The 13,604-nt window shown below is 35.3% G+C and overlaps 1 protein-coding gene across 1 annotated transcript in view; it reads right to left on the bottom strand.

Moving 5' to 3' along the window:
• Nucleotides 1-3,219: 3,219 nt before the first annotated feature.
• The window catches only part of LOC126188602 (proton-coupled amino acid transporter-like protein CG1139), a 73,864-nt gene continuing 63,479 nt past the window's right edge, over nucleotides 3,220-13,604 (bottom strand). Inside the window, exons 8-9 of the mRNA XM_049930204.1 lie at nucleotides 3,709-3,884; nucleotides 3,220-3,467 (exon numbers count right to left, since the gene is read on the bottom strand). Of these exons, the coding sequence (XP_049786161.1) occupies nucleotides 3,220-3,467; nucleotides 3,709-3,884 (424 nt within the window). The remainder of the gene's footprint in view (nucleotides 3,468-3,708; nucleotides 3,885-13,604) is intronic.

Below are 13,604 nucleotides of genomic sequence, written 5' to 3'. Positions count from 1 at the left end.
ATGATGTTTGCTTACGAAGTCTTTCGCGACGGAGTCCTCGAGGAAAAGTTCTCAGTAAAGTTGTCGCGTCAAATTCGGATAGAATCCGAAACTTTTGAGGACTATCACCACCATCGTCGTTAGGGGCTATATCTGATACACTCGTGATATATGTCCAGACCATCTAATTTCATGAAATTTAGAGTGTGCCTACTTTACAAATTTGAAGAATATTTTTAGATGTGGGAGCTGTTGTGAATCTGATCAGCTTTGAATTGTCACTTATTCTTCTCCAGTTAGGTGGCCTACTTGCTTTTATGAGTTATTATCGTACAGAAAAGTGTTCACTATTTTTGCAGATTTTATTTGAATGAGGGTTTCAACAGACTGCCAAATTTGTTTGATAAACCACCAATTTTCGGATCTAAGGTGGAAGGCTTTCTTTTGGCACACTCCTTTTGTTCTTTGCAGGAGATACACTAGTTTAGAATGTTGTCTCTAGCACAGTTTTCACATTCACTGAATTTGTATAACATATTTTTCTTTCTCAAATTTCTTTGAATTATGTGATGATCTGAACTGTTATGTTAAACTAAAACCTGGTAATTGCAATAGCTTCGAAAGGCTCAATAGCCTGGCACAAATCTTTCAGATGTAGCGACTTCAATGGCTTGCATGTCCCTAACGCAACCCAGTTATGCAACCAGGGAATCAGAATCTAAAGTTTAACGTGGCATCCGTACCAAGTATCGTTTCCGGCGAATCTTCTCGTCGCTGAGAGGTGAAAGCTAGGCTGAAAGGCAGACTGAAGGGAAAAAAAAACGCATAGAGTGCACAGACTTTCCGCTAGAGTTATCTACATCCGACTTCCACCATTCTTGTAAACTGGATGTATTAATGATCATTTAAACTGTTAGAAAACTATTTTCTGAGGATGCCAAATTTAGTATTTGGTCCAGTTTACCATTTTTACGTAGGTGATAGTATCTGTTGACGTACTTGGGTCATCCGGTACCTACTGCATGTAGGGTTGAGCATTTCCTTTAATATCTGAAAAGTTAAATAACAGAATAATAATGTATAGTGTGTATTTAATACATGACATACTTTCTTCAATTCATGCAAGAAACGAAGTATGATGATATTTTGCAGCATACTTTAGATTCAAACAGAATCCTTCTTCACATTTGATTCCGGAAGTAATATGGTGCTGATTTGTATTATTGTATTTGTAGCAGCATCTTGAGTAGCTGTTGTGAGAGATATTTGTGCAGAGTGCAGAAAGGTATCGATGTAACTTCACAGAACAGTAATACTGGAAGAATGTAAATGAAATAAAATGATTCATAGCAAGCTATGATTTAACATGTATACAAATATCATCATAACTCGACAAACTCTCAATGACTATTGGCAGCTTTATGTGAAGCTGTATAATAAAACACAAAATTATATCATCTGTCAGTGTACCATCTTCTTACATAATTTCAGTGTTGTTGCCTCAGTTTCTTCTGTTAGGTATTTTCAAACTTCTGAAAAGGGATATCTTTTGTTGTTTTGTACATATCTTCACCATTAATAGCAGTGCTCCATCTGAGTACTAAGAAAAATGCATATGAACAGATACATATTATTCAAATCATACATTAATAATTTATCAGTCACAATAATCATACAGGAATAAGACAATATATAAACATTCACAGTTACAGCATATCGATACATATCGAATAATAATAACATACAAGAGTAGATTTCTTTCTGTAGACAGACAAATATGTATCAGACTAGCAATAAGATAATCAAATCTATTCGAAAACATTCTACTGATAATGAAAGTTATATAGCTTTCTATGTTGACAGTCATCACTATTAATTAAAGGCAGTACACCAATTTTCACTTTAAAATGTGTAATACTGACGATGTATGCCAGTGAGTCATAATACTGGGCAGTTGCATAAATAAATTCTCCTACAGGAAGACTAAGATTACATCCTTTTCAATTAAGGGAGTTTAAAGTTAACAAACATTCCTATATACTGATAGAAACATTCATTGTTACAGTCACAAACAAAGAGTAGTAATTGTAAAGTACTATTTAATATGTAACAGAAATTTCACAGTTACATTGAAAGCTTTTTAACACAATGATTAGGTATTTAATACTTGCTTATTAATAGTTCTGTCATTACCATGTGTATTATTGTTAGGGCTCTGACAAAGTATTCACCTAATTACAGACTATTTATATGTTAATGGCCTTCAGTTTTCTATTAAAAATGATAGTAACTGGTAAATTTCCTGATAGGTTTCAAAGTTTTCAAGATCAGAATTTTTATTATTATCATTCTAAATCACAAATATCTGATGGAGCTGCAGCGTATACTTCCTTTCCAGTTAATGGGACTTGCAATGAACTTAAACAGTGGATTTGAAATTTATATTGGTAATATTACTCCATAATGGAAGTATTTTTTAGATGCTGAGGTCATGAGCATTTACACCTGCTAACTGATAATATATCATATTGCTGTCTTTGAATAAAATGGAACAAACACATATATTTTTGTTCATCTGAGACTTTAGAGAATATTCTATAACAATCCTATATACATTTTATTTACAGAGGAAATTTTCATTTAGGCAGAGACTTCAGTATAAGATTAGGGTCACTGAAAGCATTTCTTTATGACAGATCTTCAGGGAAATGTGCTCACAAGAACACAATAACTATTTTGTGTGCTGGTGATGACTCCACTCTACATTGAAATTTTTAACTATTGTTGACTTTATTTATCATAATGCACATTTTGAAAGTGGATCTCTTATAATCCAGTTCTCCATAAGATGTAATTGTGCTATGGTTTTTAGAATGAATTCATTATTCTTTCATAGTGCAAAGGTTTTAGAACTTACTTTTATAACACCTGAAACCCATTTGTAGAAGCACCTCAGATGTTCTATAAATATGGTAACTACTTTCTATGTGCATCTTTTGTTATATTGTCTCAGTTTGGAACCATCTTTGGATCTGTATGTGCCCCATGAACTCATACTTTCATTTCTCACTTAGCAGACTGAAACTTATGACATGTATATGTAACTGACAATTTCTTGAACACCATATTGCATAATGAGAAACAATCATTGATTATTCCTGCTTAAACCTATTCACTTTCAATCACAGCCATGACAACACCTCTGCCATTGTACCTTCTTCAGTGAATTCTTCAGTGACATCAACTGAATTCAATGACAATGTTTAAAAGTGATGTGTAAGTTCCTAAAGCAAGTCCCAGCACAGCAAACAAGACTATAAAACCAGTTTTCATTATCAACAAGACAAACTTGAATTGAGTTGTTTCTTTGTTCCAGATGCTAAAGCAATATATTATGGCTGGGAAAGCAATACCAGTAGCTGACAGGCAGAGTGCACCAAACAGAGATATAAATAGCTCCAAATTTGGAACTGCCACTGCCAAAGCAACTGTGAACATAACAAAGAAAATACTGTAAATCCCACGATTTCTTCATGATATAAAAAAGAATGGCTATGATTATCTAGGTAATTACAAAATATCTTCGTCTCTATGAACTGGAACAACATCATAACTTTAATTTCAGTTAGCAAGTTCATAGTTAGTATTGTACCCTCCTCCATATGTATGAAACATTATGACTTAATTTACTACTACAACCTTATTGTGTATGAAATTTGTAATACTCACACGAAACAGTGACAAGAAAAATACGAGTGAGATATTCAAAAACCATTTTATATGGATGTTTCTCAAACTTTTCAAGTAGGTAACCATTCCACACGATCTCAATATTCACATAGTTCTGGAGACTATGTGTTATGAAAATTGCAATAGCCAACATTATTTTAACAGACTGTGCAAGTCTGAAAAAGAAAGTAAAAAAATATCATTACACTTTCAGTTAGAGTATAATCGAATATATTCTAGGTTTATACTATATTTTAAGCCTATAGTTATATGAATCTGCAATAAAAAGTAGCTATTTCTTACTTTGCTGAGTAAAGGTAACAATTTGTACGAAATTCTACGTTTTTCTTAGACTAACAAATACAGACAATGATTGCTATCAGGTTCTACAATATACCATTGCAAAAAACGTTGTCACATTATAAGAGCAGAATAAAGAGTAGCAGAATTAGCATAATTGGTGTCTCTAACAGAATCTGTCATACTTAGATCATCATCATCGTCATCATCATCAGCCTTCTGACATCTGCTTCTAGGTCCCTCTAGACTTCTGCATGCTGTACAAAGTTCAGCTAAATGCCTCTAAGTTTTTCCTGTTTGTATAGTAACCTATTTACCTTCGGTTAGACATCGTCTCAGTCTTTTCGTAGCTCTTAGAATGCAACAAACGACTTTCTTGGTTCGTCCACTATTAATTTGCCGGGCAGGATGTACCACCCACTCTCATTTGTTGTTTATTACAGTCATAAATTTGTTCTTCTCTTCAGTCGTTTCCCTGCTTCAGTTATTTGTATTCCTTTCTATTATCGTTGTGCCCAAGGTGAATTTCTGGGAGCTCGCTGAGAAATACCGTTTTCGAATCGTTTTTGCATTAAAAGTCCATCTCTCATTACTGTTATGTCAAAACTGGCAATAAAAATTAATTGCAAACCTTTCTGTTCAGACACATTGTAAGTTTAGTTTTGGATGTAAACTGTTGATTACAAAATTGCGGGAATATTTCGTTCAGATAACAAATTGTTGTTTGAACGAAATATTCCCGCAATTTTGTAATCATTTGGTAAAAATGTTCACATTACAGATTAAATAAGACAGAAAGCCACTGACTATGGCACAGAAGTGCTGAAACATGTTTGAAAACTTGTAAAAAACGGTGTTTTGCATAACTGGCGGATCTTACATCCAACAATTTTAACTGAGAACACGGTAAACATAAGGAGCTGGAAATCCAAATGATGAACATTTGAAAACATTGTTTAGTTTACAAAAAAACAGTGTGGCCATTTTTACTCTTTCTATTTATTTCGTTTGCCATCCATCCAGTTGTTCCAACTGATCAACTACCCATAGTACTATAAGTACACTGTTAATGTGTGGTATTTTAGTTTTGATATGTTCACTGAAAATAGTTTTAGTCCTATTATAATGGATCTCAGTCACAATTTCATTCCTGCGCTATTAAGTTCTTCCAATCGTTACTGAAGATTAATCATACTAGAGTCAAAGGGAACAAGCTTTTCCTTATTTATTTATTGTTGGTGTCTAGCAAGATATTTCATCAATCACAAATAAAAAAGGACTGACATATATAGCAAGATATCATTTCAACATACATTAGTAAATCCGTCTTGAATCTGAAAAAAAAATTGCACGTATTCACCTTGACTACTAGAGACAACTGACAGTTAGAGAAAAATGCTATCAGCAAAACGAAGCCTTTTGAGATATGTCCCATTAACAGAATTTCCTTCTGTGTTTTCTCACTTTAGGGCTCTAAAACTTTTCTCCATTACTAATGATACTCTTAGCGCTATCTTATTACTTGACTGCTCATTCAGTTATAACATTCCCAGTGACATGAGGAACATTAACGGAAGTTTTAGTGTTGACGAACATATGAAGGGCTTGGGGAGATATAGTCATAAGCCACAACTTTCACGAAATTGAGTTTTTCATGTTGCGGCATTCTTAACAATGTCTTCTTCACAATGAGTTGAAAAAGTTTCTTGTTACTGCAACAGATGGCAGGCTATGATGGAGTGCAGTTCTATGCTGTGCCATTTGGTGGTAGTTTCAGAAGATACATAGTCACAAGCCACGGCAAAATGGCGGGTGGGTCAGGAACGTCTGAAGCGTCTTCGGGTTTTCAACGCATATTTGACACAGACAGTAGTGGAAGTGAAGAGCTTTACCCTTTGCATCCTGACAGTGATGAATCTTGGCATCCATTGACCAGCAGTTCCAGTTCAGATGATGTTTCGATAAGGAAATTAAACGGTTTATTTCTGGTGATTAATTTCCTGTGGCTTGTGACTTTGTTTCTCTTAACATTGGCAACACATTTTACAGCCATCCTGTGTGTTAATGATGAAACTTGATGGGCACATTTATATTACTGCTTAATGGTGCAATAATGTAGTTTCAAAGGCAAAAGATGTGTAGAAAATATTTTCTTATTAATGTGATTTTAGCGAAATTTAATGTTTTGTGTGGCTTATGACTATATCTCACACAAATTCTTAGACTATTTTACTCTTCATATTATACTTTGAAATAAGTAGAATAAATGAAGAATCACCCAAAAAACCAAAGCCTTCATGGAAAAGAAATCGAAATATTGATCAGTGGAAGAAAAATAAAGCAAAATGTCGATGAAATGCTGGTCAGCAGTATAAGTCTTTAAAAGCACACAAGACTGTTCAGGCTGCTACTATAGGAAGTCCCTGTGCTTGTTCAATTAAATGCTTCACAAAACTGCTTTCAGAGGAAGAAAACATTTTTCATTCATTTTGGGACATAAGAAACTTTAATGCCCTGAATACTTACCTGATGACCTGTATGAAAATGGAACCGAAAAAGCGGACGTTTGTTCACTATTTTAATACAAATGGTTTAATATTTTGTACATTTATTTCACTTTGTTATATTTGTCATAATTTCTTTCAAAGCTATCCAAAAAAGACTTCCAAGAAAATATCATCCAGGGATGTTACATTTTCTTATAATGTGAGGGTATGCGGAATAGAAGTCATGATCTGCAAGGAAGCTTTCCTAAGGGTTCATGGCTTACAGATACATTCATGAAGAGTGAGGAATTTGCAACATCAAATGAAGCAGAGATTTGCAGTGCCAAAAGAAGATGGAAGAGGTTTGTATGTCACTCTGTGCTATAAGTTAGGGATGTACTCAAACTGAGTACTACACAAATATTTCTATTAGGAAGAGGATATAAGCTCATCTTTTTTTTCTTTCAGGAAAACATGGAAACTACCCATATAAATTTCAAGACAAAGCTGTACAAAGTGTTAGAGAATTTCTCAACGCCATATCGAAATATATCAGTCATTACAGTAGGCAACAGAACCCTAATAAAGTGTATTTGGATTGTGATCTCACAATTGCTTCCTTTTTTCGAGATAAATACTCAGAATACTGCAAGGAAAAGCAGGTTCCTGCAGTATCTGAAAGTAAATTCAGAGAAATTTTCGTATCTGAATTTAATGTAGGCTTCAAACCACCAAAAAGTGACACCTGTTAAAAATGTGATGGATTTATAATTGATATAAATAACCCAGAATTATGTGCACAAGAAGTCACAGAAAGGAAACAAAAATATGAACTGCATCTCAAAAAGGCTGACGGAGGACAAAACATGATTGCGTCTTTAACTGTTCTGGCTAAAGAAAATTCGAAAGAGCATCATGCGATAGCAATGGACATCCAGCAAACATTCCCCACCCCTAAACTAACAGTAGGTCCAGCATTTTACAAGAGGAAAATATGGACATACAACTATGGTATCCACGACTGTGGATCAAATAATGATTATATGTTTCTGTGGAGCGAGAAAGATGGAGGACGGGGTTCAGATGAGGTAGGGAGCTGCTTATTGAAGTACTTGCAGATAACTAATCCTCAGACAAAACATTTCCACATAATCATAGACAACTGCAAGAGTCAGACAAAGAATTGGACTATTATTGCTTTGGAAAGGTCCCTTGTTTCTCCCAAAAGATTTGATTCTGTCCAGCATTACTTCCCTGTGGTAGGTCACACCATGCTATCTTGCGATCATGATTTTGGTTTCACTGAACGGTACGCAAGAAACAGACGCCCAATAGTGTACATTCCAGATGAATGGGCAGAAGTAATAAAATCTGTGAGTCCAAAACATTTAATTGTAACTAAAATGGAAAGAGAAGACTTCAGAAGTCTGGAAAGCCTGAAGACATTGACCTCAAAATGTACAGAATCCACGTCTGGAGATCCCCCACCATTTCAGTGAAGCTACTCAATTTAAGTTTGAGTCTGAAGATCCCTTCAAGCTAAGTATAAAGCACTCTTATTCAGACATAGGAGCTTTCATGTCAGTGGATATTCATGTCAAAAAGAAAAGCTAGTTGAACCAAATCCATATCAGCTGCCAATAAAGTACAGAAGGCCACTACCAATTATCCAGAAAAAAATTGATGATGTACTGTCTCTTATGCCATACATACCTGCACCAAATCTTTCGGTCATGTACTGGAAATAACGTGTACAATAATGAGGTAGAAGAGCTTCCTTGATGTAACTGTGTAAATGAAAAAGTAATTTATACATCACAGATACCTGATATGTATATATTAATGTGTAAAAATTATATATTCTGCTTGCTGTGTAAGAGTAGTTAAAATAAATCCTTACAAATTCATACTTTATGTTTTAATTAATTTTTTGGGAGATATAGTCATAAGCCACCATTGACTACATCTTAATTAGAATCATTCTAAAATTAATATTTTATAGCATACAGAGAGTTGACTATTTAACAACATGCTTTGCAAGTATTAAGCAAGTGTTTGCAGTAGAAATAAGATTTCTATTTTGTATTAAACATTTTCAGACCTCTATGGAACTTTAAACTCGCTGTATCTCAAAACTAGTTCGATGTGGCTTATGACTATATCTCTCCGACCCCTTCATATCCTTCAGTATTACCGCATGGGTTCGATTAATGCCTTGTTTCTCAGAGGCTCCAACTATGGACTTCATTATAACTCAGTGAAAATCCTTCGAAAAAGCTATGAATCCCAGGAAAAGTGGTAATTCATACTCATTGATCCATTCTATAATTTAGTTGACGCATTACAAATGCTCCTTTATACTCTATCCACCTTTGAAACCAAGGACTTCTTTTGCAGGATTAAGATCTTAGGTTCTGCTGTGCTTTTAGTGCATGTTTTGGGAAGGAGGCTGATATGTCAATAATATTTTTGTCTCTTATCTGTCTTGTTTCTTGTGAATCAGAATAAGGACCGAGTTCTTGCAGTCATGGGGAATTGTCTTCCTCTGCAGACATTCTGTAAACAAATTTGCAACTTTATTCAAACTTTTTGCTCCTGCTTTAAGCTTTTGAATTTAAACAGTGTCACCTCAAGATACTTTTTCTTTATTCATACCACGAACGGCTTCTTACACCTCATCTGAAATTGCGCCTAAAATGGAATTTTTTCGTTATTAGGTGTATTTGAGTCTGATTCATCTCTTGGGGTATTCAAACATGGGCACAAAGACTTCGAAAGAACGCAACATTTTCTCTCCATTGTTATTTGTTATGTCATCTTAACCGATGGAAATGGTATCTACGCAACATATCTTATATTGATTTTCGTAAATACTTTTACAGATGTTAATTGTCTTTCTGACTGAATTTTTATTACACCATCACATATCCGCACGATGACTTTTCCGAATACTTTTGTTTAACACAATATGTTTTTTTTCTTTTGAAGTATGATCTAAACTCTCAACTCTTTAATATTTGCAATGTTCCATTAGAGATGTTCAAGTCCTTCATTTTTTTAATATGGACAACATATTTTGCTGTTTACAAAAATACTCGTTTTCTCTAGCCCATGCTTCTGAAAACTGGAAGAGATACGTATACAAGCCAAGATAACCCTTTAGAGAGCGTAAAAGAGCTTTAATCTTAGATGTTGGCCAAAAACCCATTTAACGCCGTGTTTCCTCAGAATACGACCAATCTTGTTGGAAATGCTACCTCATATATCTTTGGAGCCCCTCGTACACACACATCACAACCTCTCTATTTTTAAGTAAACTCTCATAATCTTCATTTCAGGCTTTCTGGCTGATGAGACTTTCTTGTCATTTTGACGTATTTTTATCCTGAATTTTAAAAACACATGACCATTTTCAGTTTGAGCAATGTTTAGACCTGTCATCTTCTGTTTGATTTCTTTAGAGTTTGATAAAATATATCTGTTTTCATTTTTACTTCCATTTAGTCTTCTCCATGTATAATTTCTGCTACTTTTCCTGTGGAGTAACGTATTATGGACAAAGATGTTGTTTCCTTAGGTAAATTCTGTAACTTACGACCTGCATCATTTCCAGTATCATATCGGATCAATGTATACTACTAATTATTTCAGGATATGGAACATGTTCTTCTGATCATCTAAAACAATTACTCTTACCTAAAAAAGGCCAGATGTATTATGGCCTGATGTATTATGGGTTCACTAAGTGATGATTTTTCTGAATTATCAACTTTACAAAAGGCTATTGCCTTCTTGTGTGTCATCTTAGCTCATTCACATTTTGCATTAATGTAGTTGCATAAAAGGAATGTTATTGTTACTCAGATAAATCTGTATATTATAGCTTTCATTTCCTGAAACACTGTTTTTACACAGAATGGCAACAAAAGTGGTCGTATGACAAATGTCTGCCAAACGTTTGCAAGCTATTTGCAGCATTTAATCTCTCTACAAAAATAATAGATTCTGGCACTTAATTCTCTTCCTGTGGTTTTCTCTGAGTTACATTGCGTCACAGTGTGTCCTTGTCGACTAACACACACTTCTCCCTTCTTCTTCCTTCCCCCCCTCTCTCTCTCCGTTGTGCAGAAGTAGCTGATAATGAGATCGAAGTACAACAACTTATGACCGAGAAGCTGAAGTCGTCGAGGCCCTGGGAAAGCCACACACAACAGCTGATTATATCTGCTGATTAGAATTTGCTTGTAATTTTGTAGCTTGTGTTATCACAAAAGCGTTGCAAACTCTTGTGCAGTCTACTTAGTATATGTAACACGGCACTAATGCCATAAACTGCTACATTACCGTCATCCTGTGGCACTGAATTTGGTGAGTGAGAATTTCATCTTTATGCAAATTCAGTTTTGGCATTGCGAAATGTGCTTTGAGTAGAGCATCACAGAAGTCAAAACCTCACAAAAAACCATATGATGTGTGAGAAGGCTGCGCTTGCCATGGGGCTCGGGGAGGCCACGAATCGCCTAGTTCTCAGGGACAGGAAACGATGTAGTGCAACCTTGTGGTTTTCTTTCAAGCAAATGATTTAACAGTCGGCATTATGGAGAAATGGTTCAACCTTAAAGTATTTTTACATAGCTTTTCTTACTCAGGTAATTCATTTTTTTGCATGACTTCAAGTGATCCCAGGGGTGCTGTACAGCGAGAAAGAGTGTACAAGGGCAAAATCGCTGACGAATCATTCCCCCCTCCCCTCCCCAATCAAAACCGAGCGCACACGACAACAAAAAACAACTATGTGCATGTTCACTGATAACGTGTCAAAATCCAAGTTTTTTCACTATAAGTCTGTAGCTTCCTACTCTCATTTGGTCTTAGTATGGTGCAAGTGTAAACAACTTTTAAATAAATGCAAATAAATAGCTGGAAAGTGCAGATAATAAAAACATAATTGTTGTTACGTAGTGTTCATTAGCCTTCATCTTTCGTCGCATCGCCTCAGAATATTTACCCTTTTTCAGGTGACTACATTTCTTCATAAATAATGAATTTAATTGTATCTGATTGAAAAAAAGACACAAAATTCGTAAGTCGGTTTACTATGTCGGGTTTGAGATCCTCTTAAGTGGTTACTGTTTAATATTTTGAAGTTAAGTTTACTTGGATTTATTACAGGGATGGAATGAAGAATTTCTTTCGACAAAACGAAGTTTCTGCTACACTGAAAAAGATCCTCGACAATTCAATAAAAGTTCCAGATTTAACTTCGAAATTGCATCCCAAACAACTTCTAGTTTATTCTCAACACAAGCTTTCTGCTTAGCAGAATCTCCACCTTTGCTAGTTATCAGAAGTGTCATTGCCGTAATGTAGACCCATCAACTCCTTTCTCTGTTGTCAACAAGCCGGAGAAATTACATCCATTAGCAGTTAATCAAAGCTTTGATTTACGAGAATGCGTAAATCATTCAGTGTCAGACAATGTCAAGTATCAGTTACTAAATACCCTATGTGCTCTACATCAGTCTCATTATTTCAAAAAGGACACTGATGAGAAAAAATCCCAGCTAGAAAATTATTCATGGCTGATGCACTCGCCCAAGTTGAAGGGATGGCTGTGTAAATTTCGTACTCTTTTCAAACCAGTTTTAAAAAGAGTAATATTTGATGCTTTTGTGATAAAAGATCACCAATGTTATAAACCCTTTCAGGAACATGTTCGAGGCCATGAAAAGAGCAGTTGGCATATCGAGTGTACAAGTAAGTCCAAACGTTATTTTGAGTCCTTAAAAACGAGAAAGGAAAACGTACCTGAACAGTCAATAAGATCACAGACCTTGTAAATACCAATAAAACAACTGAACTCAATTCTTGCTACTTTATTATTTTGTGACACCAATGACATATCTATTAGAGGAAAGGATTTTGTTTAGAGTAAGTGGTGGCGACAAAGTGTTTGAGGATCACTTACAAAACCATTGTTGAGAAGTAAAATATACTTCATACAGTGCTCAAAACAATTTAATAAGTACATGTGGTTCTGTGTTTTAAAACGAGATTGCTGATGAGGTAAACAGATCACCAGTGTTTACATTACTGCCCGATGAATCGCCTGACACTAACAGGAAAGAACAGCTTTCGGTGAGAACAATTTGCAGGCAAGAAATTGAATTTTACACTAAAATAAGAAATTTTAGGGTTTTCAGAACTAGCTTCGTTGGACGCTGAGGGTATTTATTCAACTGTTTTAAAAATGGTTGGAAATTTGGGCCTTGATATGAATAAGGTTATTAGCTTGACCTTTGATGGCTGTTCGATGATGGTAATCCATGAAACTGCAGTTCAGGCTAGAATCAGAGGAACATATCCTCGATCTGTTATTTCGCCTGGACATAGTATAGACTAAACTTAGTTTTCAGTGATCTTAACAATGTCCAGGGAATTCGTAACAATGTCGGAACAATAAAGGAAGTTATTAGGTCCTTTAGAGAAAGTGTACTGCGTATGAGAACGATACCTAACATTCCAGTGTTGTGAAACTAGGTGTCCACACAAATATTATCATCAATTAGGGTACTCAAAGATAGCTTCTTAACAAAAAAGAACAACATCACTCAGTTTGGGAATAACAGTGGAAACAACCAAGACACTAGATTACGTGCCAGCCAGCTAGATAACGCAACGTCATCAGCTACGTTTATTATTTGTCAACATATTACATCAAGGTATCTCTCATATCTAGAATCAATAGTGAACGATCCCCAGTATACTGATATGGCTCTCCACTCAACAGGTACGTCAAGACACACCTGCTATCCAGTGTTTTCAAAAGCAGAGAGCAATTAATGACGAACTCACAAACATTTTCGAGGCAGGAAAATTAGATTGCAAGGAACTTCACATAGATATATAATTCCAAAATCTGCAGGAAAAGACTGACTACACTACGCTTGTCCGTCGTCTTCTGGAGTATTACTGCGTGAAGTGGGATCTGCAACAAGTAGGACTGAAAGAGGACATCGAAAAAAAGTTCAGAGAAGGGCAGCTCGTTTTGTATCATCATGGCGAAATAGGGCAGAGAGTGTCATGGATATGATACACGAATTGAGGTGG

This window comes from Schistocerca cancellata, chromosome 5, assembly GCF_023864275.1.
Source record: "Schistocerca cancellata isolate TAMUIC-IGC-003103 chromosome 5, iqSchCanc2.1, whole genome shotgun sequence".
Lineage (NCBI taxonomy): Eukaryota > Metazoa > Arthropoda > Insecta > Orthoptera > Acrididae > Schistocerca > Schistocerca cancellata.
Note: the sequence above shows the minus strand (reverse complement) of the source record. Positions and strands in the feature narration are given on the sequence as shown.